At 46.9% G+C, this 25,278-nt stretch overlaps 1 protein-coding gene across 2 annotated transcripts in view; it reads right to left on the reverse strand.

The window, feature by feature from the left end:
- Window positions 1–6,525: 6,525 nt before the first annotated feature.
- LOC147899072 (S-adenosyl-L-methionine-dependent methyltransferases superfamily protein) overlaps window positions 6,526–25,278 on the reverse strand; it is a 28,698-nt gene continuing 9,945 nt past the window's right edge. Inside the window, exons 7-16 of one of the 2 annotated variants that reach the window (XM_087378063.1) lie at window positions 16,411–16,490; window positions 16,128–16,211; window positions 13,354–13,467; window positions 12,837–12,955; window positions 7,961–8,078; window positions 7,663–7,811; window positions 7,300–7,435; window positions 7,110–7,189; window positions 6,852–7,021; window positions 6,526–6,756 (exon numbers count right to left, since the gene is read on the reverse strand). In XM_087378063.1, the coding sequence (XP_087234189.1) occupies window positions 6,916–7,021; window positions 7,110–7,189; window positions 7,300–7,435; window positions 7,663–7,811; window positions 7,961–8,078; window positions 12,837–12,955; window positions 13,354–13,467; window positions 16,128–16,211; window positions 16,411–16,490 (986 nt within the window). In that variant the 3' untranslated portion in view covers window positions 6,526–6,756; window positions 6,852–6,915. Of the gene's footprint in view, window positions 6,757–6,851; window positions 7,022–7,109; window positions 7,190–7,299; window positions 7,441–7,662; window positions 7,812–7,960; window positions 8,079–12,836; window positions 12,956–13,353; window positions 13,468–16,127; window positions 16,212–16,410; window positions 16,491–25,278 lie in introns of those variants that run through there. The other variant, XM_087378064.1, reaches the window with a different exon arrangement.

Raw genomic sequence — 25,278 nt, forward strand, 5'->3', positions numbered from 1 at the left:
GGGATCCTCAACATCTATGCTCCCACAGACCTCCGATGCAGAGCCACCTTCTGGAGGACACTTACAGGGATTCTCCCAGACATGGATTCCTGGATTGTTGGAGGTGACTTCAACAATCTGGAGACCTTGGAGGACTAGCAGGGCAGAGGACCAGAGTTTACAGGTATGGCTCAGGCAGAGCAGTCCGCTTGGGACTCCTTTATCTTCGCGACAGGAGGTAGGGACAGCTGGAGAGACCCGTCCTTCCGCCTATGGCACGGGAGCTTGGACTTCTCGTGGGGCTTCCGCAGGGAAGGAGGCAGACTCCTGGAGAGACTGGACACATTTTATGTCAGTGATTGGGCCATCAGCAGAGGTGGTCAGGTGGGTATATTGCCACGGACGACACTCTCCGACCACGCGCCAGTGCTCTTATCACTAGACTCAGCAGCTCAGTCCCTTCCTCCCCATTCGTGCCGGATCCTCGACTCCATCTTCTTGAGGGAGGACGTGCGTAGTAGTATCGGTAGCCTTTGGGACAGAGATTGGGGCGAGTGCGTGGATCTGGTTGATTCGGTGGTGCAGGCTTTGCAGGAGTCTAGCCAAATTTGCGAGCTCGCAGCCCTTCAGGTTCGACAGGAGTGGTGGGGCAGAGAGAGCTCTTCGTAGGGACCTCGCTTCCATTCAGCGACACCAGCAGGCAGCCCCGGGGTCGGAGGAGCTTCGGATCTAGGCCCTTCGAGCCAGAGCCCTTCTTGAGGAGACTCTACAGTGTCGTTCAGAGTTTTCCTATCACGCCTCCCTCTCATTCTGGGCTCGGAAGGGCGACCGGATGTGCAGGGAGTTCTTCAGGACGCATGGCCAGAGAGCAGCAGGTGATCAGCTACGGAGTCTGAGGACAGCGGAGGGGCACATCGTTACTGATCCGGGTGAGGTCTTGGGGTTGGCTACCGACTTCTACAGGACCCTTTTCCAGCAGGAGCAGCTTGCCCCTCGCACTCCCGCGAGGAGGTGTGGAGGCATATTCCAGCCTTGGTTCAGCCCAGCATGCAGGCGACGTTGTTGGCACCGTTCACTACTGACGAGATGTTGGAGGCCTTGATGGCCATCGATGGGCAGAAATGCCCTGGCGAGGATGGGCTATCTCGCGCTTTCTTCACCTCCTTCTGGGATAAGATCCTTCCCATTGCTCCAACCTTATGAGTTTTTTAGAGCATCGTTACGGCAATCTCCGTATGATGCTTGTCATCATGATGACTTGGATGTATCATCTTTGGAGGTGCTTTCCCCTGCTTTTGATTTTTCAAAATAGTCTTTTCTTTAGACTACTCTCATTGTAAAAACTTTTTCTTGATATAAATACAGTGGTTTCATCACACAAAAATGTGTGTGTGTGTGTGTGTGTGTGTGTGTGGAGTAGGTAAAATTTGAAATAAACATCCAAAAAATGAAGTAGCATAATTAAAGGGTGATAATTATTTATAAAAGAGGAAATGTGAGCAGTAGAGCTTTGATAAGTAATGTTTACAGAGAAAAGTATGAAGAAGAAATACCTTGAGAGAAGAAGAGGGTTGGTTAGGGTAGAGTGTTTGTAGTTTTAGTTAGAGAGCTATTCAATAAATATCACACCTTATAAAGAGGGAGGGTAAATAGGAAATCTATTTTAAAGGGAGTAAAAAAGTGAAATGATAGTAAAAGAAGGCAAAGATAAGTGAGAACCCTTTTTTTTTTAATACAAAAATAATGAGAAATTAAGGAAACAAATATATAAGAAAACAGGAGAGAGAGAGAGAGAGAGAGAGAGAGAGAGAGAGCACAAACAATTAGTGAGAAGTAGGTGAATAATGAAGAAAATTAGTAAACAAAAGAAAGGGGAAATTTTATTAAAAAGGGAAGGAAAAGGGTTGGAGGGGAACTTTCTAATAATGAAAAAAATTAAAATTTTAAAGGAAATCAAGTAGAGCCACTAAGGGGAAAAGAGAAATAAGGGGAAATAAGGGTAAATAAGGGGAAAAAAGGGGGACATTTAGGAAGGGAAAAGTGAGGGAAATGAATGGAGAGTGGGTGAAAAGAGGGAAATACTAGGGAGAGAAATTGAAAGAGGGGTTTGGGGGGGGCGGGGGGGGGGGGGGGGGGGGGGTTGTCGAGGGGAGATCTAATTAGCAAGTGACCAAACCAATGAAGGAATAGTAAGTGTGTGTGTGTGTGTGTGTGTGTGTGTGAGAGAGAGAGAGAGAGAGAGAGAGAAACATAGAATGATAGAGAGAAAGATCTATTAACATTTGCAAAAGACCTCACGGGTCTATGAGACAAAGTACAACAAAAAGTGATTGTCTAGATCTGGATAGCCAAAGAGTAAGGGGAGTGCACAAGGCTTGGATCGTCTTGAGTTATTATAGGGCATAACTACATTTTAATACTATCATATGGTGGCCTTTACAACACCAATCTAAGGTTAAGAGTCTTTGGGTTTAGATTTAAAATTCCTAATCAATGCTTTGCCCATCTCGATAAATCGCCTATTTGACTGCTTTATGTGCTTCCTTTACATTGGTGAGTTCACTATTTCTTTGTTTGAGTGAGCTCCTCAAGTATCCAAATCTTTGTGCCCCTTAGTTTATGCTTTTGTCTCAAGATCTTAACTTGTTGCCCTCCCTTTGAAGTAGACTTGTGCTTGTATGCCACTTTGATTGATACTGCATATATCATTCTCATCCCATTCAACTTGTGTTATCTACTTCTTAAGGCATGTGATTATATCATCTGTCTTGATAAGAGAGTCTATTTATGTCCACAAGAGACCCACAAGTCTTTCGAAAAACAAAAAAACACAGCTAGTACATATGCTTAGGAAGATCACATGAAAGCTCCAAAGGAGTGAAAAGCAGCACCAATTACTAGTATCTACACAATATTTAGAAAAACATGATCAATTATACATTAGTTTATATTCTGAAAAACATGATCGGCCAGCCATACATCAATCTACAATTGAGAGTCTTTTGGTTTGGATTTAAACTCTTTGATGATTGCTATGCCTTCATGAAATACGGCATGCCCATTTTCCATCTTTCCTAGCAGCCTTAACCTTGGCTAATTCCATTACTTTATTCTTTAATCGAGCTCGCATAAGCTCCTCAGCTATTGATACCATAGTCTCTTTCAACTTGTAGGATTATTGAAGAAGCTTAATCCGTATATCTCTGGACTTGATCGTAATGATAACTTATCCCCTGGAGTGTCCATCCATTCAATGCTAGGCATTGTGCTCTGACATCATCAACCATCCATGAGGTTCACTGAAAGACTGTCCCAACGTTCAAGGAGTCGTCGTACTCTAACTTCAATGCATTGCCACGTCTGGCTTCATATTCCTTCATCTCTTCCCGAATATCAATTTTTATTTTCCTTTGTACCAACTTCCACACTAGCTTCTTAGTTGTTTGTACTTTGGTGTGAATTAGATCTTTAATTGTAGACTAGCCAAGGAAAAAGTAGGTGGAGAAGCCTTGCAAGCTTTGATGACTTCATTTATGACGGCTTACTTATCAAGTTCTTCAAGAATGCATTCATTTATCGCTTTGACAATTGACGACTGAGTTGCTTGTCGACTTAATCTTCTAGAGTGGTTAGACGCCTGTGTAGCTCTGCCCTGTGAGTTTCTAGAGGAGTTGTGTTTCCTACTCGACGTCCTCAACTTGCTATTGCACTTAGAACCTATGTGTTTAATCTAATATGAGGCAATGAGGGGCTAGGCACCTTCTTGCTACCCATATTGTCCAAGACGAGCTGCGGGAGAAAAACCACATGCACTTGAGCCAAAGGGAGTTGCAGACGATTGCCACTATACAAGGTCAAAAGCAATAGCTCTAGTGTAGAGGGCAGCAACCTTTGGTAGAGCAATGTAACAGCAGATTATGTCGTCAAACTATAAAACGTTGAAAAATAACAACAGCAACACTGTTATAAAACGAAACAGAGCACTGTGGTGGAAGATCTCCTTTCGAGTTATTGTAGCACTCTGTGGCGACACTGTGGTGCTGCTTTGACACTTTGTGACGACAACAGTACAAGGTTGACACTGTGCCAAAGGCTCCTTTCAAGCTATTGCGAATGTCGACTCAGCCAAGACGTGAGAGGTAGAGCTAGGACTTGAGTTGAGCAAGCGAGAGAGAGAGAGAGAGAGAGAGAGAGAGAGAGAGAGAGAATTTATTAAAGTCTGCTACTAAAAGATCGATGGGTATATGAGACTGAAGAAAAACCTAATACAATATGCAACCTAATACAATATGCAAAAGAGTGGAGCTACTAAGCGAGCATCCTAACCCATGCTAGAAAACTGTGTAGACATAGTCAATGATATCACGAGAGAGAGAGAGAGAGAGAGAGAGAGAGAGAGGTAAGGCCAACTGAAACAAGAGAGCAGAGGATAGTGCAATCTAGCAACTATAATTTAATGCTTGTAAAAAGCCTTGTTGAGGTATAGTCAAGCACCCTCATAACACTTGGATTTTCATAAGAAAAAGAAAAGACACACATAGAAAACCAATTGTGGTATGCTCTATATCATAGATACATTTTGCAAAAATAAAGATAGAATAAGACAAAAAGAGTGAAATAGAGAAAGAGTTAACTTATTAACCCTAGTATCTTGATTTTGTGAAAAATTTTCAAGCACAACTTTTTTGATACGACAATTAAAGTCTAACATCAATATATAGAAATTGTTGAGATAAATTTTGTCAAGATCATTGTATCTTTATACAAGTAAGCAACTTGCCCACCATCAAAATAAAGGACCAAAAAGAATGCTATCAGAAAGCCTAGTTTTCACCTCTCTCTCTCTCTATATATATATAAAGGACCAAAAAGAATGCCATCCGCCTAGTTTTCACACCTCTCTTTCTCTCTCTCACATCAGATCAAACAACAGGAGACAATAGTACCACAGGATGCAGACGGAGCACAGACACACGTCACTAACTTCTATGCCTTCAAGTCAGCTCCAAGGCACATTGGAGTAGAGGAGGAGGAGATAGCTAATATGAGGGCAACAAGGGATCAACGAGAAGAGACGACGCAAAGCGATGGAGCCTACGACACGAAGGATGACCAGAAGGATGACCAGAGCACGCACGATAGAGGTCCAACCCATCATCGCTCTACTCAGAGAAGACCGACCGACCCGAGGTGTCACCCTTGATATGGCTCATCGGATATAGAGATCCATGTCCCTTGCTACAACGAGAGACAACACGACAACTACAAATACGCAATATCTTTGTCTCTCATCAAAGAATTACTACGGCTCTCGAATATGTACTTGGAGCACTCGCACTACTTGCTTGAGTCTTTTAAGAGTTTTTGAGATTTTAAGATTATTAGCTTAGCTTAACACTCACCAAGGGCCTTAGCAAGCCCTTTGCTTCAACCCATAATGGCTTGTACAAGCTATTTTGTTGATTGTACTTTGTCTCAAGGCCACGAGGCCTCCTAAAGACGTTAATGCAAAACACACCCTCTCTCTCTCTCTCTCTCTCTCTCTCCACAAAGCCCTTTGCTTCAACCCATAATGGCTTGTACGAGCTATTTTGTTGATTGTACTTTGTCTCAAGGCCACGAGGCCTTCTAAAGACGTTAATGCAAAACACACCCTCTCTCTCTCTCTCTCTCTCTCTCTCTCCACAAAGACTCTCTCTCCACATCTTTGATGTCCATAGAGATAGCCATGTCTTTCTCTATTTTACAATCTAATGAAAACATGGAATGTTACAACAAAGTAAAGTACAAAGCTAATGCTCACAACCATTCGTGCTCTCTCATCCTTCATACAAACTCAGTTTCCACTAGGAATTCTAAGTGTCACTTCAACACCATGTGCATTATGCAATGAAGGCCTGAGATGAGTATTGATGATACGCATCAAAACAAAGTTATAAACAAAAGCTCCACGATACCCTCCCTGTCAAAGAAACTAATTAAGGAATCAAAAACATAAACATCACCATCACGACTTGATAATAAGATGTACAAGCTTTATTAACTTCCTCACCTATGCAATAATCTCGATTGTGCTTACTTTTTTAAACAATGTTTATAAAGTGAAATAGCTTCTACATAATTTCAAGATACAGAAGTGTATTTACATATGTTCTAAAATACCTATTGTAATTGCTAGTTGATTTTTTATGACAACATTTAGCACAAAGCCCCCTTCTACGACAATTCCAATTTAAGTTCAAGAAAAGATTGCAATGAGAAGGAAACAAGGTCATCAACATGAAGGTACAAGTGTAAAATCGTGAAGTGCAACTGTCCAACTTCATGCAACTGTGTGTACTACAATACTAACAATGGCTAGGTGCATTGAAAATCGGACATAGCATGAATGGGCTGATTCAAATTGGAGAAATTGGACATAATCAATTGAAAAATGGAAGAATCACTCCCAAATCAAAGCTCAGTGATATCCTTGAGGTAAAGAACTGCAAGGAAGGCATATTTTTAAAACAATAAAGAGTGACATAAATAGATACATATTACATAAATTATTACCAACACAAAATGATAAAATATCGGATACAACCAAAAGTTTGAAAGAAAGTCACAAGACTTGAAACATATGCCTCACTTAAGAGTCTAAACTTTTTATATCATACATGACTTGCTCCAACTCAAATTGGAGAAATGGATAGACCATGTGTCTAGCTGCACCCACCTTTCTCTTTCAAATTTTCTTGTACTCTTTAGTGCTGAACAACAATAGTCTGACGCATTCTGCATATACACAGAGCATGATGAAAGCCACAAGCATGAAGAAGAAACGGATTCAAAAAGACATCACTAGTACCGGAGTTGGTAAAGATACTTACACTAAGCTTGCAGTCAACCACATGCGAATAGCATTTCCTCCAGCAGGTCAAGTCGGCACATCCATTACTGTCTTGCTCCTACCCGCTTGATTTGCTTCTTCTTGCTAGCTTTAAGTATTTTCTTCTTGACCATCCTTTTGCCCCTTTTGAAAACAGCAAGCACTTCGATGCTGCATTGACATTTCGGACAAGAGAATGAAAGCTGACTCCTACACAGAGGAAACTGACAAATAAAATGCAGCTTAGAAACACCTTAACCTGTCTGTTCCAGGGAAAAAGTTAAAAGCCTGCCCAGCCATAAGATGCCATGCCCCATCTGCTACTAGATCAGTACAGTCCTGTTCACACCAAACAAAATAAGCTAATAAGAATCTCGTTGAGATTTTCAGAAAGACCTTGCATACATACCACAAAGTTTGTAAAACAATTACTCAGAATTCCTACATACGGATTTGAAAGCCTCCCAACCACAGCTGACATATATTAAAGTGTCTGGCCAGATTGACTCATCCTCCTCAATCAAGTCACTTCCAATTTGCAAACCAGACTGCTTTGCTCGAAGAATCCATGGTCGCTTCTCAATTCTGCTCTGAACACAAATCTTGTTTGGTTATGGACACAAACAAAACCAGCACACCACATCATCAGACAATCGAAGGACGTGAATTTTTTTGAAAGTAGGTAAGCTAGTTATCATGTGATACCAAGTTTTGGGAAGGGATTAGATTATCACATGAAGGCACACTGATCAACTAATCATGTCCATATAGTTGCATTAAATGTAAAAAGGGTTAGTGAGACAGAGCTGTACTTTTCAATCTTTTCCTTAGATGGAGGCTTGCTCTTCCCTAGGCCTCTCAGAGATGCTGTTCTCAGGGCACCAATAACAGATGCATCTAAACCCTTACGAGGAGGATCCACAACAACAATATCTGAACCTTTGATCCAGTTCATTGGACTCTGTAAAAAATTTAGAGCATTAGATTATTTTTATACATGAAACCACTTGCAGCAAAATAGCCTACCTTTTATTTAGTCCATCAGGACCCAAGAGAGGAAAACAAACCAAACAAAGACAAGTAGCCCATTGATAGCTTAAGAGGGGGTACCACTGAAACATCAGCACATTGCCAGCTGATTAGTGATTTAAACCGCTTTGGCAATCTTGATAAAGACTGCTCAAATGATGCTCCTGACTCTTTATTAACCTCCACACATCTCACAGACCTTGAAAGAGTAAAAAAATAAAGAAAACAGTCATCTTCCAGCAGTCACACAAACTAAACAACTATCATCGCTTTCTACTGGCCCTGAAAACTTCAAAAACCGATGTCTCTCAATCATTGTTCTGAAAACAGAAGAATAACACTGCAGTCATCCTGGATGCAGAAAACGAAAAACAAATAAAAGCATGCACATTACTGCCATAGTTACAACTAGGCTTTTATGAGATCCCAAACAAAGGTTCTGGCATGCGGAAGATCCAAACATGTACTCTGTCCTTAACCCCCCCCCGCCACTTTTCCAAGAAATCACAAATTTACTTTGTGATGTGATTTCAGAATTATTACCTGACTTAACAAATATTTGCCAAGTGTTTGAGTAACAGTCAACCCTATTTTATTCATCTATGATCAATGCATAGGAAAGGTGAAATTTACAGAATAAGTCATGTGTAGAAGTCTCAAAACAAGAATCGTGCACGTGTGCACAAATCCACAGGCGTGCACACACAAGTATGCACATGCATGCACACAGAGCTAGATAGATGGATCTCTTTGTCATCTTGTGGAGACCAAAATATGGTCTATGGGTAGAGTACAAGATAAATAATCGTCAAAACAGTGTGGGTAAACCTGCATTCACCTGGGTCTTAGAAGGAGTTAAGTATCACCCATGAATAATTTAATATCATCCAGGTCAATCCATACATGAATACAAATGGACTCAACTTAGTGATACAATGCTTTGCACTACTATATGCAAAGTCAGCCATGGAAAGATAGCCTTCCCAATCAGATTGCTTCTGAGAGACATAAGCTCGCAGCATATCTTTAAGAATCTGATTCACACACTTTGTCTATCCATCTGATTCAGGTGATTAATCATATGAACTCGTGCTCATCTTAGTGTCCAAGACCTCACCCCAAAAAATGACCCATAGACTTGGATCACAACACTGACGATCTCAGCTAGTAACCCGTGTAGACAAAAATAACATTTGTTCTAGTTGTGGAGCAGAAATTGTACTCTGTCAGAATGAACTTAGCCATCTTGGTGAATCTATCCACCACCTCCCAAATGCCATCATGCCATGGCAATCCAACCATTGGACATACTTTTTCATGTTATATGGACTTTCCAATGACCGTTCCGAACAGAGTATTGATCTTGAATTTCTTGTCCCTATGAACTTGAACCATTCAGTTCATCTGGGCATGCCCTAACATCCTTAAGCGAAAGAAACAAGACAGATTCAATCTTAGTGAAACTCATAGTATTCACATATCAACTGTAGCTCAAGGCATCTTCCTGTATATTAGTGGCAGCCGTCAAAATCTTGCATAAGAATAACCATCTTTGTTTGCAACCACACAAGTCTGAAGCGTTACAAAAGTACTTGAGAGATGTCTTATCTACACACCACAAATTTGGAGCCATATAAGATAATGCGTCCACATCTTTGAAAAACACTCAACAACTAACGACCAGACCAAGTCCAATGTAGAGAGAGAAAACAAACCTTGGCAAGATCCAGGAGGGCGAGGCAATTGGTGAGAATGACAAGCTGAAAGGAGCGCCTAAGGAATGTTGAAATTAGTCAAATGTATAGCCAACTGCATTACCAGCACTTGACAACATAGACCACATGCAATACTTGCATGCCTGGTTACGAAGCACTTTCGCATGCATGCACACTTGCATGTCATGCATGCACTCATTGGCATTTAACATGATCTGCATGCTTGAGTCATCCACGCCTATACCAAGCATGACAAACAGCTCCAAACGTCTGCCCTTTCTGCTTGCAATATTGTAAGTTGTTGCTCTTTCAATGTCAACTCCATTAGTTCATGCGACAACCAACCCTCTTCCCTTACTCGAAAGGTTCAGCAAACAATAGAAAGACCAAGCACCAAAGCAAATCAATTCAACCTACTTGGCGCCCACCCACATCCTTCACAAGCCAATACACCTCTTCACTCTTAGAATCAGAAGCTCCACACCTGACAAGGTCTTAGCAAAACCAGAAAGTGCCAAGGTTCCATAACCTCCACGCGGATATATGTTGCCACAGGGTCAGGTTAGGTTGATTTGACCCCACCAATTAGGCCAACTGACCCGACTTGGGTGGGTGCCCAAATCGGGCCCCAACCATGCGCTCACCTTGGGCCTAGTTGGCCTGTCCTAGCCAGCCCTAAAGTCGACCTTGATCCTTGCAATTATGCTCAGGTAGCTGGCCCCCCAAGACTGTGTACCTACTCCTCTAACAGGGCGGGCACAGCCACAAAGAAGCCCTCTCTCACTACACATGAGTATGCCATAGACTCTAACACCCCCTCTGCATCCCAATGATCTGAAGATGCAAGCTGATGAAGATGCAACCATGGGCCCTCCAACACCGCAATACTGGATTCACCTCAGAGAGAGCACTTTGCAGCCCAGATACTCAAAACATAATGTCACCTCGAGTGGCAAAGAGATTTCCTCGGCTTTCATTTCCCATACTGGTCTGCCATGAGTTCCCAAAAGAGGAAGGATCCGAGGAAGACACCAAGCCCAATATCTTCCGGTGAACACCTCACGTCCAAGAACCTCGAACAATGAGCTCCGGCACACACCGCGTCCATAGTCTCTGCAACATCAAGCAATGAACTATGAACATATCTAATCCATAGCTCCACAGTCTTGCCTTGTCTGCCAGACTTTCAAATGATAGGAGTTGCAATCAGCCCACTATCATGCCCACAAGCCCTCTCTGGCTGTGACACGTGGGGGAAGACATTCCTCACTTTTGGAAAGCTAGTGTAATTTGGAGGTCCAAGGCAGTAGCTGCCTTGAGAGTACCAGACTCGTCGGACAGACTGGTCGGAGAATGAATCCGACTTAGTGTCCCCAGCCTGAGACTTACTTTTGTTATTGGACCAACAATCCTTGGCCAGATGCCCTCTTTCCACACGCATAGCACCTCTGTCTTCATCTCTTCTGTACTGTTGAGTATGCCTCACCAGCATCAACAGATTTCTTCAACTTGTCTTGAGATAAGAGATCCAATTCCTCCTCTAAGAGAAGGGAGCATAGGTCATCGAAGTCTAGCTGACTTGTCATGACTTAGCAGCACAACAATCAAGCAACCATCTCATACTCTAGAGGGAGCTTGGTCATAATCAAGGCAGTCAATTGCGACTAGGTTACTGAAGCACCCAGTGCCAGGAGCTAGTCATGAATCACCTTCACCTGCATTAGGAATGGCTGCATAAGGCTACCTTTAGGGAACTCAAGACTGTATAGTTGCCCCTGCAAAGTGACAGCCCTCATGGATGAATCCTCGCATAGAGATCTTCCAGTTTGGACCACACCTCAGAAGGCCTGGTCAAAGGTCTCCAGTACTGAGAGATTTCTTTCGAAATGGTTCGCACGATTGCAGAATGCGCCTTGGAATCTCACTCCTTCCAATCCTATAGCTCTTCTAGAAAAGCATCCTCACGATCTGTATCCCAATGGATCGAGCTCCGTCGACGCTCTGGCTTTCTCTTGAAGCCCTAAACAATCTCTCAAAAGGCTCTTCTAACACACCTGCTGAACTTGAAAGAGAACTGTCCTCAAGGCAGAGAAGAATAGAGGGAAGGCGGGACTGGCGTGTGGGAGAGAGGAAGAGGCTGCATTGCTGCCGTCTCCAACAAGCTGCCAACCACTTATGCTGTCCACACCTTGGGCAAAGCTGCTCTGAACAGCAGCATAAGCCTCCTGCCTCAAATCGCCCTGTACCAAGCCTTGCAATCACATATCAGCCCTTCGATTGGCAAGTCACAATGCCCGGACTGTGTCAGCCCTGCGCTCTCCTGACCCCTAGTGGGCCACAACATCTGATACCATCTGAAAGTAGTGCACGTGCGGAAGCATGAGAGAGAGAGAGAGAGAGAGAGGCAATGGCAACTGTATATATGCTGAAATACAGCCCCAACCTGAGGGATACAAGCGTGCAATGAGGACCCAAGTGACCACATAGAAGTGTGAGAGGGAGAGCCTATAAATAGGGCCCTTCCCAACCAGGTTGACCTCCTTAGAGCAAGCTGACTGGCCGACCCTAGGGTTGTCTTGACCAGGCCGACCAGCAAGTCGGGATGCCTTGATCCACACAGGGTCCGGTTCGGTCGGTTTGACCTAACCAAGCAAGTCGAGTGACCCCACCTCGTTAGGTCTACTCCTCTCACATGGTGAGCACACCCACAACAAAGCCCTCTCTCTCTACACATGAGATGCCATATAATGCTAACAATATATACACCTACCCTAGAATGTCCCTACCTTAAGGACACCCACACACTAGTATCAACTAAAGTCACTCTAGACCCTGTTTAATGGGTCGACTGCTTGGACCTAAGCCCATCCTATTGCTGGCTCATGCTATGAACTGGGTCATAACAAATATACTCTCCGTTCTAATGTCTAGCCTCCTAGATGTATGAAATACGATCCAAAGTAAAACGATCGTGTTTGAAGCTTGCTTGGCCAGTCACTTGCATTCGTGCTCACTCAGCATGTTCACTAGTGTGCATCTCTACTCTGCAGATACATACACCTTGGTATAGCATGACAACTTGATGATTGCCTATGTCCGTGGGGTCTCTTGCTTTGTGAATCAAAATAATGATGTTCATGATCCATGCGGCGTACACAAATTCCCATTTAGATTGATACGTATACAAAACTCTTTCAACATAAGCCATCAACGTCATATCATTATACATAATTATGGGTTACCTGCATTGACATGTAGCTGCAAGACTAAGTCCAATGATGCCTGAGCCAGCATACAATTCAACTACTGCTTTGCCTGGCTTTACAAATTTCTGGAGTTTTCGCATTAAGGATTCAAAAGCCTGCCACACAATAGAGACGAATCACAACTCCTCCCTAAATATTATAATGTATCATGCAGGAATTGGAACTCAGAAGAGAATTGTTCTCTAAACGCATTAAGTTTTTATTTGAAAATTCATACACTTTGTGATTACATTAAGTTTTATACATTATCACATAGTGATAATGCACCTCAATGTGCTTTGTTCTAGCATGATAGACTGGGCTATTTGCCAAGTGTATACTGCTCATGTTGTCACAATAAATGACAATTGACCCATCTGTAGACTGATGCATATCATAAAGTAGCTTATACCATTGCAATGGCTGCTCGATGCCACCCTGGAGAAGAAAGGAACGAAAAATCAAAGATGACTTTGAAATGATAAGCAGACCAAGTCTAAATAAACCCTCTTACCTCGAAATTAGCCTGTGAAAAGCTAGCAGGCGTAAGACTGACATCAACTCCTCCAACACGCTCCCAACATTGTTGTTCTCCCAAAAGATGCCTCCATCTTCCGCCAAATATAACCTGCTAATCAGTATAGACAATAACATCAAAACTGCACACCTTAAGACTTAATGGAGGCAAGTTGTTCTTTCTCACTACATTAAAGTTTGCATAATGGGTGGGACTTCATAAATTCATAAATAGACTATCTATCATCCATCTGACATCAAAAGTTTGATTCACTCCCATTAGCACACAATTTGCAAGTTGGTGTGTTGGGTACAGGGAGCAATGAAATGGAGATGGAATGCAAGGAGGCACACAACAGCTGAAGGAACTAGAATTAATTGCAAATGGATGATGAAAAAGTATAAGTGGTGGCCAATATAGGCCCCAAAGTCAACCATAATTGTTGATCAATGAAGTCAACCTGAGTGTTGACTGATCCTAACTAGCATACCAGGGCTAAGTGCTAACAAACCCCCTCCATGGTATGGCTAAAGTATCATGCACTCATCTCAAGTATACCTAGAAACTATATCATGGTTACACATATTCATCCAAGATGGATATTTGTAATTGAGCCCATCCAACTATTGGTCAACCGAGACCCTGCAATGATGTAATGAATGCTCAAGTGGGGGGGGGCCTACAAATAGCCGCCAGCCTCCTAGTCGGCCAGCAAGGGGCTGGGCCGACCAGCTGCCTACATGGCCAACCCACAGCCCTAGGGGGCCGACCCAAACAGCCCCCTATAGAGGGCTGCACAAGGCTCTAATGCATGGGCCTACCAGCCGACAGGCTAGGCTCTAGAGCTGACTGCTCCTAGCCCTCCACCGGGATCTGCACAGCCTATATGAAGGGGCTGTGCCCTCTGCCCTCCAGCTGACCTCGCACAAGGGAGCTGACTCCCTAGGCGCTTCAAAAGGGGCTGCCATGCGGCAGCACAGCAGACCTCAAGAAGGCCCTGAACAGCCCCACACGTGGGCAGCAACCCCTCCAGCACTGGGTAGCCTGCCAACCCTACTCTACCTAAGCCACCCCACATGAGGGGCAGGCACACCCACAACAGTGGCCCTCACTCATCTACCCTAGCCTCACTCACTGGGTGGGCACACCCACAAACAAGGCCCTCTCTCTAGGTGACATCAGGAGATTTTGACCTCTAACAGAGACCTCACATTTACTAGAGACCCAAGGGAGAAGGCTAAGACTTCACCATACGCAGCCCTATACCTGGAATCATGGATTTCTCAAGCCGCGGGGAACCTCTCCTTATTAGAGGCTTCGACGCCAAAACGTATCACTTTTGCATTTCCACGATGACTCTCTCTTATTGCCAGATGTTGATTTAGATGAGGCAAGGATGTCCCATGTTTTCATAGATAGGCAAGCCCCACTCACATCTTACGAGCATACATTCTGTCCTGTTCCATGACCCATCATATCACAGATTGCGTTGATCTGCCCACCGCTTGTAGATGCATGTTTGAACTTTGTGCCAGTGCTACAGATATTATTGCTAGTGTTGCAACCTTTGCTGACTTTCAGATATGCTGATGCAGATGTGTCGACCTTATTTGCTGCAGATACGTCTGAATCTAAGCTGTGGCTCAGAACTCTAGATGCAGGGCTTCACAAAGATTTTTAACATCAGATTTGGAGAGCCGAGATCTCTCAATCTTGAGACTTACAAGGGCTCCCTGAAGGATTCCAATACCTTGGCTCAAGTGTGTGTAAACTCAAGCTTGAAATCATAACATGTTAACCTCTAGGCTCTAAGGTACCTAGCCTATTAAATGATCCTAGCCTCCTAATTACCTCAAGGATAATTCAAAGAACATGGTTCATCACTGATTTTCGCAACAATGATGTCTCATCACCTATTATGAGTCATGAGCATGATTCGTTGCTACCTCACGTCCCAGAAATTTGTTGATTACACATGTCAAGTTTCACAATGACTTCTCTTATGAGTAAAACAAAACACAAGATATAATGAAATTTTAGTACATCTGTTGACCCCACATGTCCAGCCAAAGGAACTCCCATAATTTGGAAATGCCACTCGAAAGGTTCAACGTTTTGTACAACTGGTATCCTCGTACAGGCGATCTATTGAAATTCCTTAGTATAAAAGAAACCTGACTAATTTTGCGATAAAATATACCTGGCACTTACAGTAAAACATCCATAACTTTCCAAGACAGTCAACAATGTAATAAATCAAGCACTCTCTATTATTCTAAAGGTTTGGCTATGTACTATTACTTATTCTAAGCAGCCTTATTTTTTGTCTTGCAAGGAGATGTCCAAAATTGGTCTTGTGAAGCTAGCTCCATGGTTAACATCGTAAGGTCAAAATATTTATGAAGCCCTAGACACCCTAACAAAACAATGGTTGGTGTCACAAGTTTCAAATTCCTTGATGCATATAATATGTCACAAAGTCTATATTGGAGACATAACCAACAAATGCTAATTACTTTTGGCACATGAATTTAACCATGCATACAATATGTGTAGACTTTGCCTCACATAAAAACAAATTTTGGAGTTGACTGCAAGCATGCATTATAATCTTTGTGTGCAGTAGAAAACATTTAGGACTGGTTGCAAGCCTAGCTCTTATCCAGTGTGAGAATACTAATTGATATTGTGGCATAAACTTTAAAGACTGGGATAAGGTAAACATAGAAAGAAGTAAGACATATTTGGCATTTGAGACAATTATCCCTTACATTGGTCTGCGACGTTTGAAAATTGGCCCAAACTGAATGGACTAGCGGATTTGCACTCTTAGAACCACCTTTCTCCCACAAAAACTACAAAATACACATATAGATCAGAAGTCCATCCAAAATCTTCACACAATCAGTAATATGCTCCAATGAATAAGACCATGCAGCCATTTGAGCAACAATAAACTTGAGCTTACCAAGAATTAGATATTTTTCCATAATACAACAGCAAAGACCCTTTCTTTTTGTTCACTACTTACTCTGCATGCTTCACCAAACTCACCTCAGCTAAAGACTTCAAAAGGGCCCCACTTGAGGATAGCTCAGACCTTGCATTCCATACGAGCACCACTTGCACTTTGCCTGCAATAAGCATAATGATGCTTTGGATAAGTCTCTCTCTCTCTCTCTCTCTCTCTCTCTCTCACACACACACACACATATAAACACCTTCATAAGACTAGAATCTTATAAATTATATTTTTTAGTCAAATAAGCGAAAGAACAAAGAAATAATGGAGTTTGTAAGCGACTTGTAAAAAAATTATAAGTAAATGAGAAAAATAATAACTTAATAAGCAAAACTACGCTTATGTTCTCATCAATACCCAAGCAGAAGTTGCCATCTGGGTTTCGAAAGATGCTGGAATCCAAATGACATTATCTTGGCCAAGTTCACAGCATTCCCATTCACATGGATGCGTCGTTCCAGATTATCACATAACTAAACCAAGTTAAGAAATATGGCATGACTGACATGGATAGATAGAGACTCTCATCATCTATGCAACTTGAACTAGAGGGTTATGAGCAAGTTGGCACACATAAGTTGCAGGGCATGTCTACCAATCACCTAGCACCATATCGATATTTATTGGACCTCTTCTTGCACCTAACACAGTAGAGGTTCATCCGGTCACTAGGAATGACCTATGGCAGGTTTATTCCTAGGACATGCATACCTGCCATCCTCCCCTCCCCCCCCCCAAACACAACCACATGCGACCAATATGGGTCTTCATCATAACACCAAGGTACCTACAAATCTACCACTCACATAGTATGTGCCACCATGGGTCAACTCAAGACCTTGTCCCATGGATTCCGAATCAAGGCAGGGCCCAAGATCATAGCCACATGGCATCATATGACCTCAGACCCTGCACTCTTTCTGACGCACAGGAGGCAAAGACAGAGATGCATGTTTTGATGCCATGCTAAGATAATATGAGACCAATGGAGACATCATGGTCTTTTTACTCACGCTTACACAAACATGAGCAGAGTCACTAACTACCCCAACCACAAATATGTCACACTTTTTGCAATAATGTCATTCGACTCAGGTCCTAGACAGCAAGAGATCACTAATTTCTTCACAACAGAAGAGCTGTTTGTGGGCACCAAGCTTGTGACCTGGAGTTCCACATGTGCCAGGACCATAAGAGATTGAATACAAGACCTGCGAGCACCTGTCCCGTCCATCGCACCAACATTACTGCATCTTGACGCCACGCTACCTCACATCACCCATGAGTACATCTCTCAATAACAAGTTGAGGACTCCAACAACAAATCTCAAACATGGTCCAAAGATACATGACTCTTCTTCATGGCCACAAGACACTCGCACTCTCATAACTAACACACAATATCGTAGGAACTATTCAACCCAACCCAGCTGGTCGACTGATCCGACTGGATAGATCACCTGACTAGCCTTCACCAACCTTGCAATGGCTGGCCCTATGTGGAACCTTACCAGCCCCTAACCAAGCCCTACACTCAGCCCTTAACCCAGCCTACATACCTTGGCAACATGCCATGGCTTAGCTCCTCTAAATTATCTGCAGAATTCCCTATGAGAGAAGAAGACAAAGCCACAACTATCTCGAGCGGGCACACCTACGTAACAGCCCTCACTCCCTATAGTACTCGAATCAAACCCACAAAGCTGGAATGTGGACAACGCATCTCTTGTCGTAGAGGCTTCGTGATGGTCCACCCGTCCCATTGTCCTTCGTCGAACATGCCTTCTAGCCAAGTAACCTCTGCAGCCATACCACCTCGTACACAGCTCCATAAGCAGCTTGATACTCAGCCTTAATTGATGTCAAGGCGACAGTTGGCTGCTTCCTCTATCCGGATGTAGATCTTCTCATGTTTGGTTCTCCTCCCCAATCAAAGCCACTCCAACTTTGAACCTAGACTCTGGTCTTCTCGGTCTAGAACCCCGCCTCGTAGCCTGCTATGCTGCTCGCCACCACAAAGGCAATTTGTCCCTACTTGCTACACACATCTATCAAGCCATCACCATGTTATCCCGAAAGGCCTGCCCCAGCATATCCACATTCAAGTGACCATTGCAAAAGTGCCATCACCAAGATGAGTACATGTAAGAGAAGAGAGTGTCAAGGGCGTGGGTTTTTTAACTTGCATGTGGGCAACACCCTGGAAAACTAAGTGGGCACGGCCATGGGATGTGGGTGTGCAAAGTTCTCCCTACGAATTGGTGCCTTGGAGTTGAATTAGTGAATTAGTCCAAAAGAGGGGGCAAAGGGCCCTAAGGTTTTTCATTTGGGCCATTGGTTAGGCCCTTAAAATTGCCCCACTAGACGGGGCAATGGGGGCAAATGACAAGGGGGATGCCATGTGGCATTCCCCTTGAGCCTTGGATGGATTTGGAAGGTTACTTGAGGAAGCACCTGGAGAGAACCCAAGGGGATTTCATGTAAGACGGCTGGTCGACGACGGGGAGACACGATAGAGAAAACAAGGACGCAAGTTCCATCACACAGATCGGAGGAAAACTGCAAGTGGTCGTACGGATTTTGGTGCTAGTATGGACTCTACCTGTTGTACGAAAGTCATGGTACGACTGTGTACGGGATACTGGTGTATTGTGTACAAACTAGCTGTATGACTTGACGGACTAGTACAAAGCTACAGCGTACAGATCAGTCGTATAAGGTGTACGATCAATGTACAGGTTGCTACACGGATCAGCCGTACAGTTTGTTTGGGCTTAAAACGGACTGTGTATGGGCTATTTGTAGAAGCCTTGGGCTACGTATATGGGCAAGTGGGTCTTGGTTGTACGGGCAACTGTCTGTGAGACTGGATGGTTGTTGTACGGATCAGCCATGCAATTTGTTCAGGCTTGAAACGGACTGTGTGTATGGGAAATGCCTTGGGCTACGTGCACGGGGCAAGTGGATCTTGGTTGCAGGGACAGCTGTCTATGAGGCATAATGAAAAGGGTGCTTTCGAATTGGTTTGCCATAGCTCGTGAATGAGCTTAGTTGGATGCTCTGAGGTTGTCGGATGGTCGATTATGCCTTCATCTGTGACTTTGTGCACATCAATAGTCCCATGTGCATTTTGGATAGCTAGTAACAATTCCGCGTGTTTATGCAAGTGCCTAGGACAGATTTGGATGCTTATTGTATGCTTGATGAAGGCAGAGCCCAGCAGGCTAAGGCAAATTGGCATTGATGCCTAAGCAAATACCAAATGCTCTGAATGCAAGAGGATTTGTATTTACTTTGTAGTCCTTTCAAGGTCTTCCAAGTAATAAAGAAATAGTACTTCTCATGTATCCCTTGTCTCATCTTTGCATGCTGTCTCCTAAGTGTATCCGCTAACCATCAATAGTGGGCGCTCTTAATTCAGAGCTCAAACTAGATGAATCGCTCCTGCGAGCCTCCCTCCCTCGCCATAGCCTACCTCCCTACTCCCCTCGCCCACCTCGCCTGCGAGCTCGCCTCGCCCGCCCTCACCTCGCCTTGCGCCCTCGCCTCGCCTCGCCTTGCGCCCTCCCCCCACCTCGCCTTCGCCCTCGCTTCGGCCGCCTCACCCGCCTAGCCCGCCCTCGCCTCGCCGCGCCCGCCTCACCTCGCCCGCACCACCGCCTCACCTCGCCCGCCTCACCTCACCCGCCTCGCCACCTCAACTCGCCCGCCTCGCCTTACCCGCCTCGCCGCGCCCGCCTCACCCGCCTCGCCCCGCCCTCATCTCGCCCACCTCACCGCGCCCGCCTCACCTCGCCAATCTCGCCGCCGCCGCCCCTTCCTCCACCTCGCCACACCCTCGCCTCGACCCTCCGACCTCTCCTCCGTCCTCCGCCCTCTGTTCGCCCTCGCCCTCGCCACGCTCTCGCCTCGCTCGCCAACCCCTCATCCATACCCAGGCTCCACCCTCGTCTAACTCCTTACCCTTTTTGGTGGCAGCCTCTTCCTCATCGGAGCTCTCGCAGTTTGTCTTGGCGGTATGGCGGCTCCCTGCCCGGAACCGGAGGCCCAGCCGGACCCCCCTCTCCAGAAGCCTACCGCGTGATCTTGACAGAGCAACAATCGTCCCGGGTACAACAGGTTGCCAATGACTTTGCCCATACCTCAGTCTATGGCAGAGTCATCGGACATTCCCCTTCCAGGCCAGCCATCAGGGATTGGCTGCAATCCACGCTTATGCTAGAGAATAGCCACATCGAGGAGGTGGCCCTTATGGGAAGGGGCATCTTCTGGCTTAAACTCTCCACTGCGAAAGCTGCGAGCAACCTGATTGCTGGTTCCCCCACATCGGTGGATGGAAAGATCATCATGATAGTCCCTTGGTACCGAGGATTCAGCGTAGCGGACTTTGATGCTCGTTTCCGCATACCTCGCCATCCAGTGACACTAGTATTTCCAGGCCTTGCTACTGAGTTGCGGCCGATAGTCAGGGACCTGGGTTCCCACTTTGGCTGGGTGATGCATGACACTTTCGTCGACGCGGTTACTACGGCAGGAGCTCCCAGAGTCCGTGTGGCTGTGGCAGACCCTGCGTCCCTCCCTGCAGTGATTGAGATCGTGACAGATGCTGGCAGCATTACTCAGAGCATGGTAGTTACATGACAGCCAGGCCAGTGCCTGAGGTGTCACGGCTTTGGGCACCTGGCTGCTGCTTGTCCACGCTTCTCCAGTTCCTCTCGGCCCCCCCCGTCCCCCCCCCTCAGCGCCCTCCCCCTCCCTCCGGGCAGCCACGTCAAGAAGAGCAAAGGCAGCCGGAGTCCGGTCCAGAGGTGGCTGGCGGCTGGACCGAGGTCAGAAGGAAAAGAGGAAAGAATAAGAAGACTTCTGACAAAGGCAAGGAGGCAGAGGCTACCCTACCTGCAGCAGCACCTCAGAGACCTGACAGGCAGCCGCCCCAGGGTCCTGGGAGAGCCTCTTCTCTTCGTCTGTAGCCCGCCCTCCGCAGCCTCAGGTCCCCCTCTCTTCCGATCCCCAGCTCCCTTCCACTCAACCCCAGCCCCTATCCCAGCCGCAGCCCCCTCTTCCCGACCCGCAGCATCAGCCCCCGCCTCTTCCTCTTCAGCCCCCTCCTCCTCCTCTTCAGCCCTAGTCCCAGCTCCAGCCCCATCCCCCCTCCCCCGCCCCTCTCAGCTCTTCTGCAATGTCAGCTGCACCGGTGGTTCCTCACCCGCGGGCAGCCCCCACTCCCCCTCCTCCGACCCCCCCGCTAGCCGCTTCTGTGGAGTCTGAGTTGCCTACCCCTCAGCCTCCTTCCCCTTCCCCACCCCAGGCAGGCCATCCCGAGTCTGCACCACCCCTGGAGCAGTCTTCCCTACCGGCTGGCCCAACCCCCTCAGTTGCAGACTCGGGCGGGCCTCAGCTCCAGGAGAGAGAGCTTCTCGCGACTTCTACAGATCTGGTCCCTGGGATTACTTGGATGTGGCCGACCTCGGGACCTTCCCTGCTTGCCTCGACATCAGTATCTTCCTGCTCCGTAAAGGGGCGGATGGGAAGATCGCAGCCTTGGCCCCGAGGGATGGCCCCAGCTTTGCTTTCACCTTCCTCAGCGACGGCACCGAGACTTGGACAGACGACTCGGTTTGGGAGGCTCTCAGAGAGCAGACGCACGTTCAGATTTGCTCCTGGATAGGCCCGTCGGGTGGACAGCTTCTCGAGACTCAGTGGTCTGAGGGTAACATGCGCCTGCGGTGGCGATGCGCCGCCAAGCGTTTCAGATTGATTGTGATCCTCAGGCCCCCTCTGTTGTGGCCCCTCCCCCAGGATGTCAGAGCCTGGACTCCTCAGAAACTTCGCGCCTTCTACGGGATGACTACTTCAGAGATCTCGAGTTGGCTCGAGAAAGCGTTTGTCCATGGCACCAAAGGCCTCACGCCTTTGCTAAAAGTTCTGAAGAACGGGCAAGATGACCCCGCCTCCCCCTCCAAACCCTCACAAAAGCGTCAGCGCCTTCATTCCGAAACTTCAGCCTCTTCATCGACCTCAGCCGCGAGCAGACACAGTTGTTCGCAGCCTACCAGTCCTCATCATGAGCTTACACCTTGTCTCCTGGAACGTGAACGGGTTTCATTCTTCTGGCACCCGTGGTCCTAGGAAGCTCATCTTGAGACAGGAACTTCAGCCAGCAGTGATTGGTCGCTTGGATATACTCCTGCTCCAGGAGCATAAGCTTTCAATGGCTCATTCCCGTAGCTGCAGGAAGATCCTCCCTGGACGCTCTCACACTTATTGGGAGCCCTCGATCGGTGCACAGGGGAGGAGTGGCGGTGTCTGTACTTCCGTTTGCGAGTCGTTTGCCCAGGGAGTTTTTGGTCATGGTACGTTGATCCCAGGCCGTGCACTTTGGGTTGGCCTAGAGTTGGAGGGTTCCAAAATAGGAATCCTCAACATCTATGCACCCACAGACCTCCGATGCAGAGCCACTTTCTAGAGGACACTCTCAGAGATTCTCCCAGACATGGATTCCTGGATTGTTGGAGGTGACTTCAACAATCTGGAGACCTTGGAGGACTAGCAGGGCAGAGGACCAGAGTTTACAGGTATGGCTCAGGCAGAGCAGTCCGCTTGGGACTCCTTTATCTTCGCGACAGGAGGTAGGGACAGCTGGAGAGACCCGTCCTTCCGCCTATGGCACGGGAGCTTGGACTTCTCGTGGGGCTTCCGCAGGGAAGGAGGCAGACTCCTGGAGAGACTGGACACATTTTATGTCAGTGATTGGGCCATCAGCAGAGGTGGTCAGGTGGGTATAGTACCACGGACGACACTCTCCGACCACGCGCCAGTGCTCTTATCACTAGACTCTTTTCCAGCAGGAGCAGCTTGCCCCCCGTACTAGACGCTCCCGCGAGGAGGTGTGGAGGCACATTCCAGCCCTTGTTCAGCCCAGCATGCAGACGACGTTGATGGCACCGTTCACCACTGTCGAGATGCAGGAGGCCTTGATGGCCATCGATGGGCAGAAATGCCCTGGCGAGGATGGGCTCTCTCACACTTTCTTCACCTCTTTCTGGGATCAGATCCATCAGCCCCTCCTAGCAGCCCTCCAGAGGATTTTCAGCAGCGGACATATGCCAGAGAGCCTCTCCTCGGGATTGATTTGCCTCATCCCGAAGGGAGGAGACCGACAGGAGATCCGTCAGTGGCGCCCGATCACTCTCCTCACCACTGCCTACAAAATCCTTGCCAAGATGATCAGCGCCAGAGTTCGGCCACTACTTCCTGACCTCATTCATGACACTCAGACAGGCTTTGTCCAGGATCGCAGTATCCTGGATAATGTCTTTACCTTCTCAGAGGCGACGGAGTGGGCTCAGCACAGCGGGTCGCACTTAGCCATCCTACTTCTCGACTTTGAGAAGGCCTACGATCGAGTGGACTGGTCCTTCCTGGAGGGTACTTTGGAGAGACTGGGATTCCCAGTAGGATGGATTCAAGGGTATCTCAGCGTTATACAGGACAGCTTCCAGCAGGGCCATCATCGGCGGCAGGATGGGAGAGCGATTTCGATTGGAGAGATCAGTGCGTCAGGGCTGCCCCCTTGCTCCTTACCTGTTTTTCTTCTTCGCCGAGGCGATGACATACTACCTTCGGGCGAGGTCGACCGGGATCCGGGGTGTTCGCCTTCCCATCAGGGAGGACACGGAGCTCTTGGATTCGGAGTATGCAGATGACACAGCACTGTACGTTCACGATGATGAGATGATGCTGGAGAGGGTGAGGCTGGCCTTAGAGGTCTTCTGCTCGGCAGCCGGTGCGAAAATCAACTGAAACAAATCAGTTGGTTTTCTCACAAACCCTGGGGCATGCTCACAGTGGGGGAGGTTTTTGGGTTTCAGATGGATCCCGTGGGGGCAGACAGCTAGATATCTCGGCTTTCAGGTCGGCCTGGACATCACGCCAGCTCAGCAGTTTCTCCCGGTGCTAGATTCCATTCGACAAAAGCTAGCTTTCTGGAGCACTGCTAAGCTTTCTCTTGCAGGTCGTGCTCTTGTAGTCAACCAGGTTCTCATGGCCACGGCCTGGTATGTGGCCTCTTGTTGGTGCTTCTCGAGATCCAACGTGGCACAGCTCAGGAGGATGGTCCGGAATTTCCTGTGGTCTGGGGGGGATGGTCTCAGAGATACCAGAGCCAAGGTAGCCTGGCAGACAGTCATTCTTCCGCGGGCTGAGGGTGGCTTGGGGGTCATTGATCCTGAGCTTCACTGTCAGGCCCTGCTGGGCAAGTTAGTCATCTGCGGTTTGACCCCGGGGGGGCAAACGTGGAAGATGTTACTTCAGCAGGGGATCAGTTCTTGCGTCCTGCGCCGAGGTGGAGAGTGGCTACCATCCCTCCGATGGATCTTCACCTCTGCACCGCTTACTCGCCCCCGCTCCTTGCTCATTCGTAGCCTTCTCACGGTTTGGAGGCGACTCCGTCTCGTCTCCTCCAGTCCCCTCCTAGCAGTCAGGAGGAGATCGACCGCCAGCCGCTCATCTGGAACGATCAGGTCAGAGATACCTTGGGCCTTCAGCTGGGGGAGAGATCACATATCTTGTGGGACGGTTGGATGCGGGGGCCAGCCCGATCCCTTCGAGTTTGGAGGATACTTACAGACACTTGGAGATCGTTGCTCTAGCAGCCGCAGCAGGAGGTGTCCGTGGAGCTCAGGCGAGACGCACAGAGATAGACGGAGCGATTCCTGCCGGTTGGTTGGTTCCACCCGAGATTCAGATCCTCATGCCTAGTGATGACCGTTGGCTTGGACAGTTCACCCCCCGTGGCATCCCACTGGTGGTTGCAGGCCGGATGGACGACACCTCTGTTTCCTTCTTCGCGGTTTTGGGGGACGGCCGACTCAAGAGAGAGGGTGTGCTCATCGACCCCC

Source organism: Dipteris shenzhenensis, chromosome 8, assembly GCF_047967505.1.
Source record: "Dipteris shenzhenensis isolate YYH24624 ecotype China chromosome 8, Dip_SZ_1.0, whole genome shotgun sequence".
NCBI classification, from domain to species: Eukaryota; Viridiplantae; Streptophyta; class Polypodiopsida; order Gleicheniales; family Dipteridaceae; genus Dipteris; species Dipteris shenzhenensis.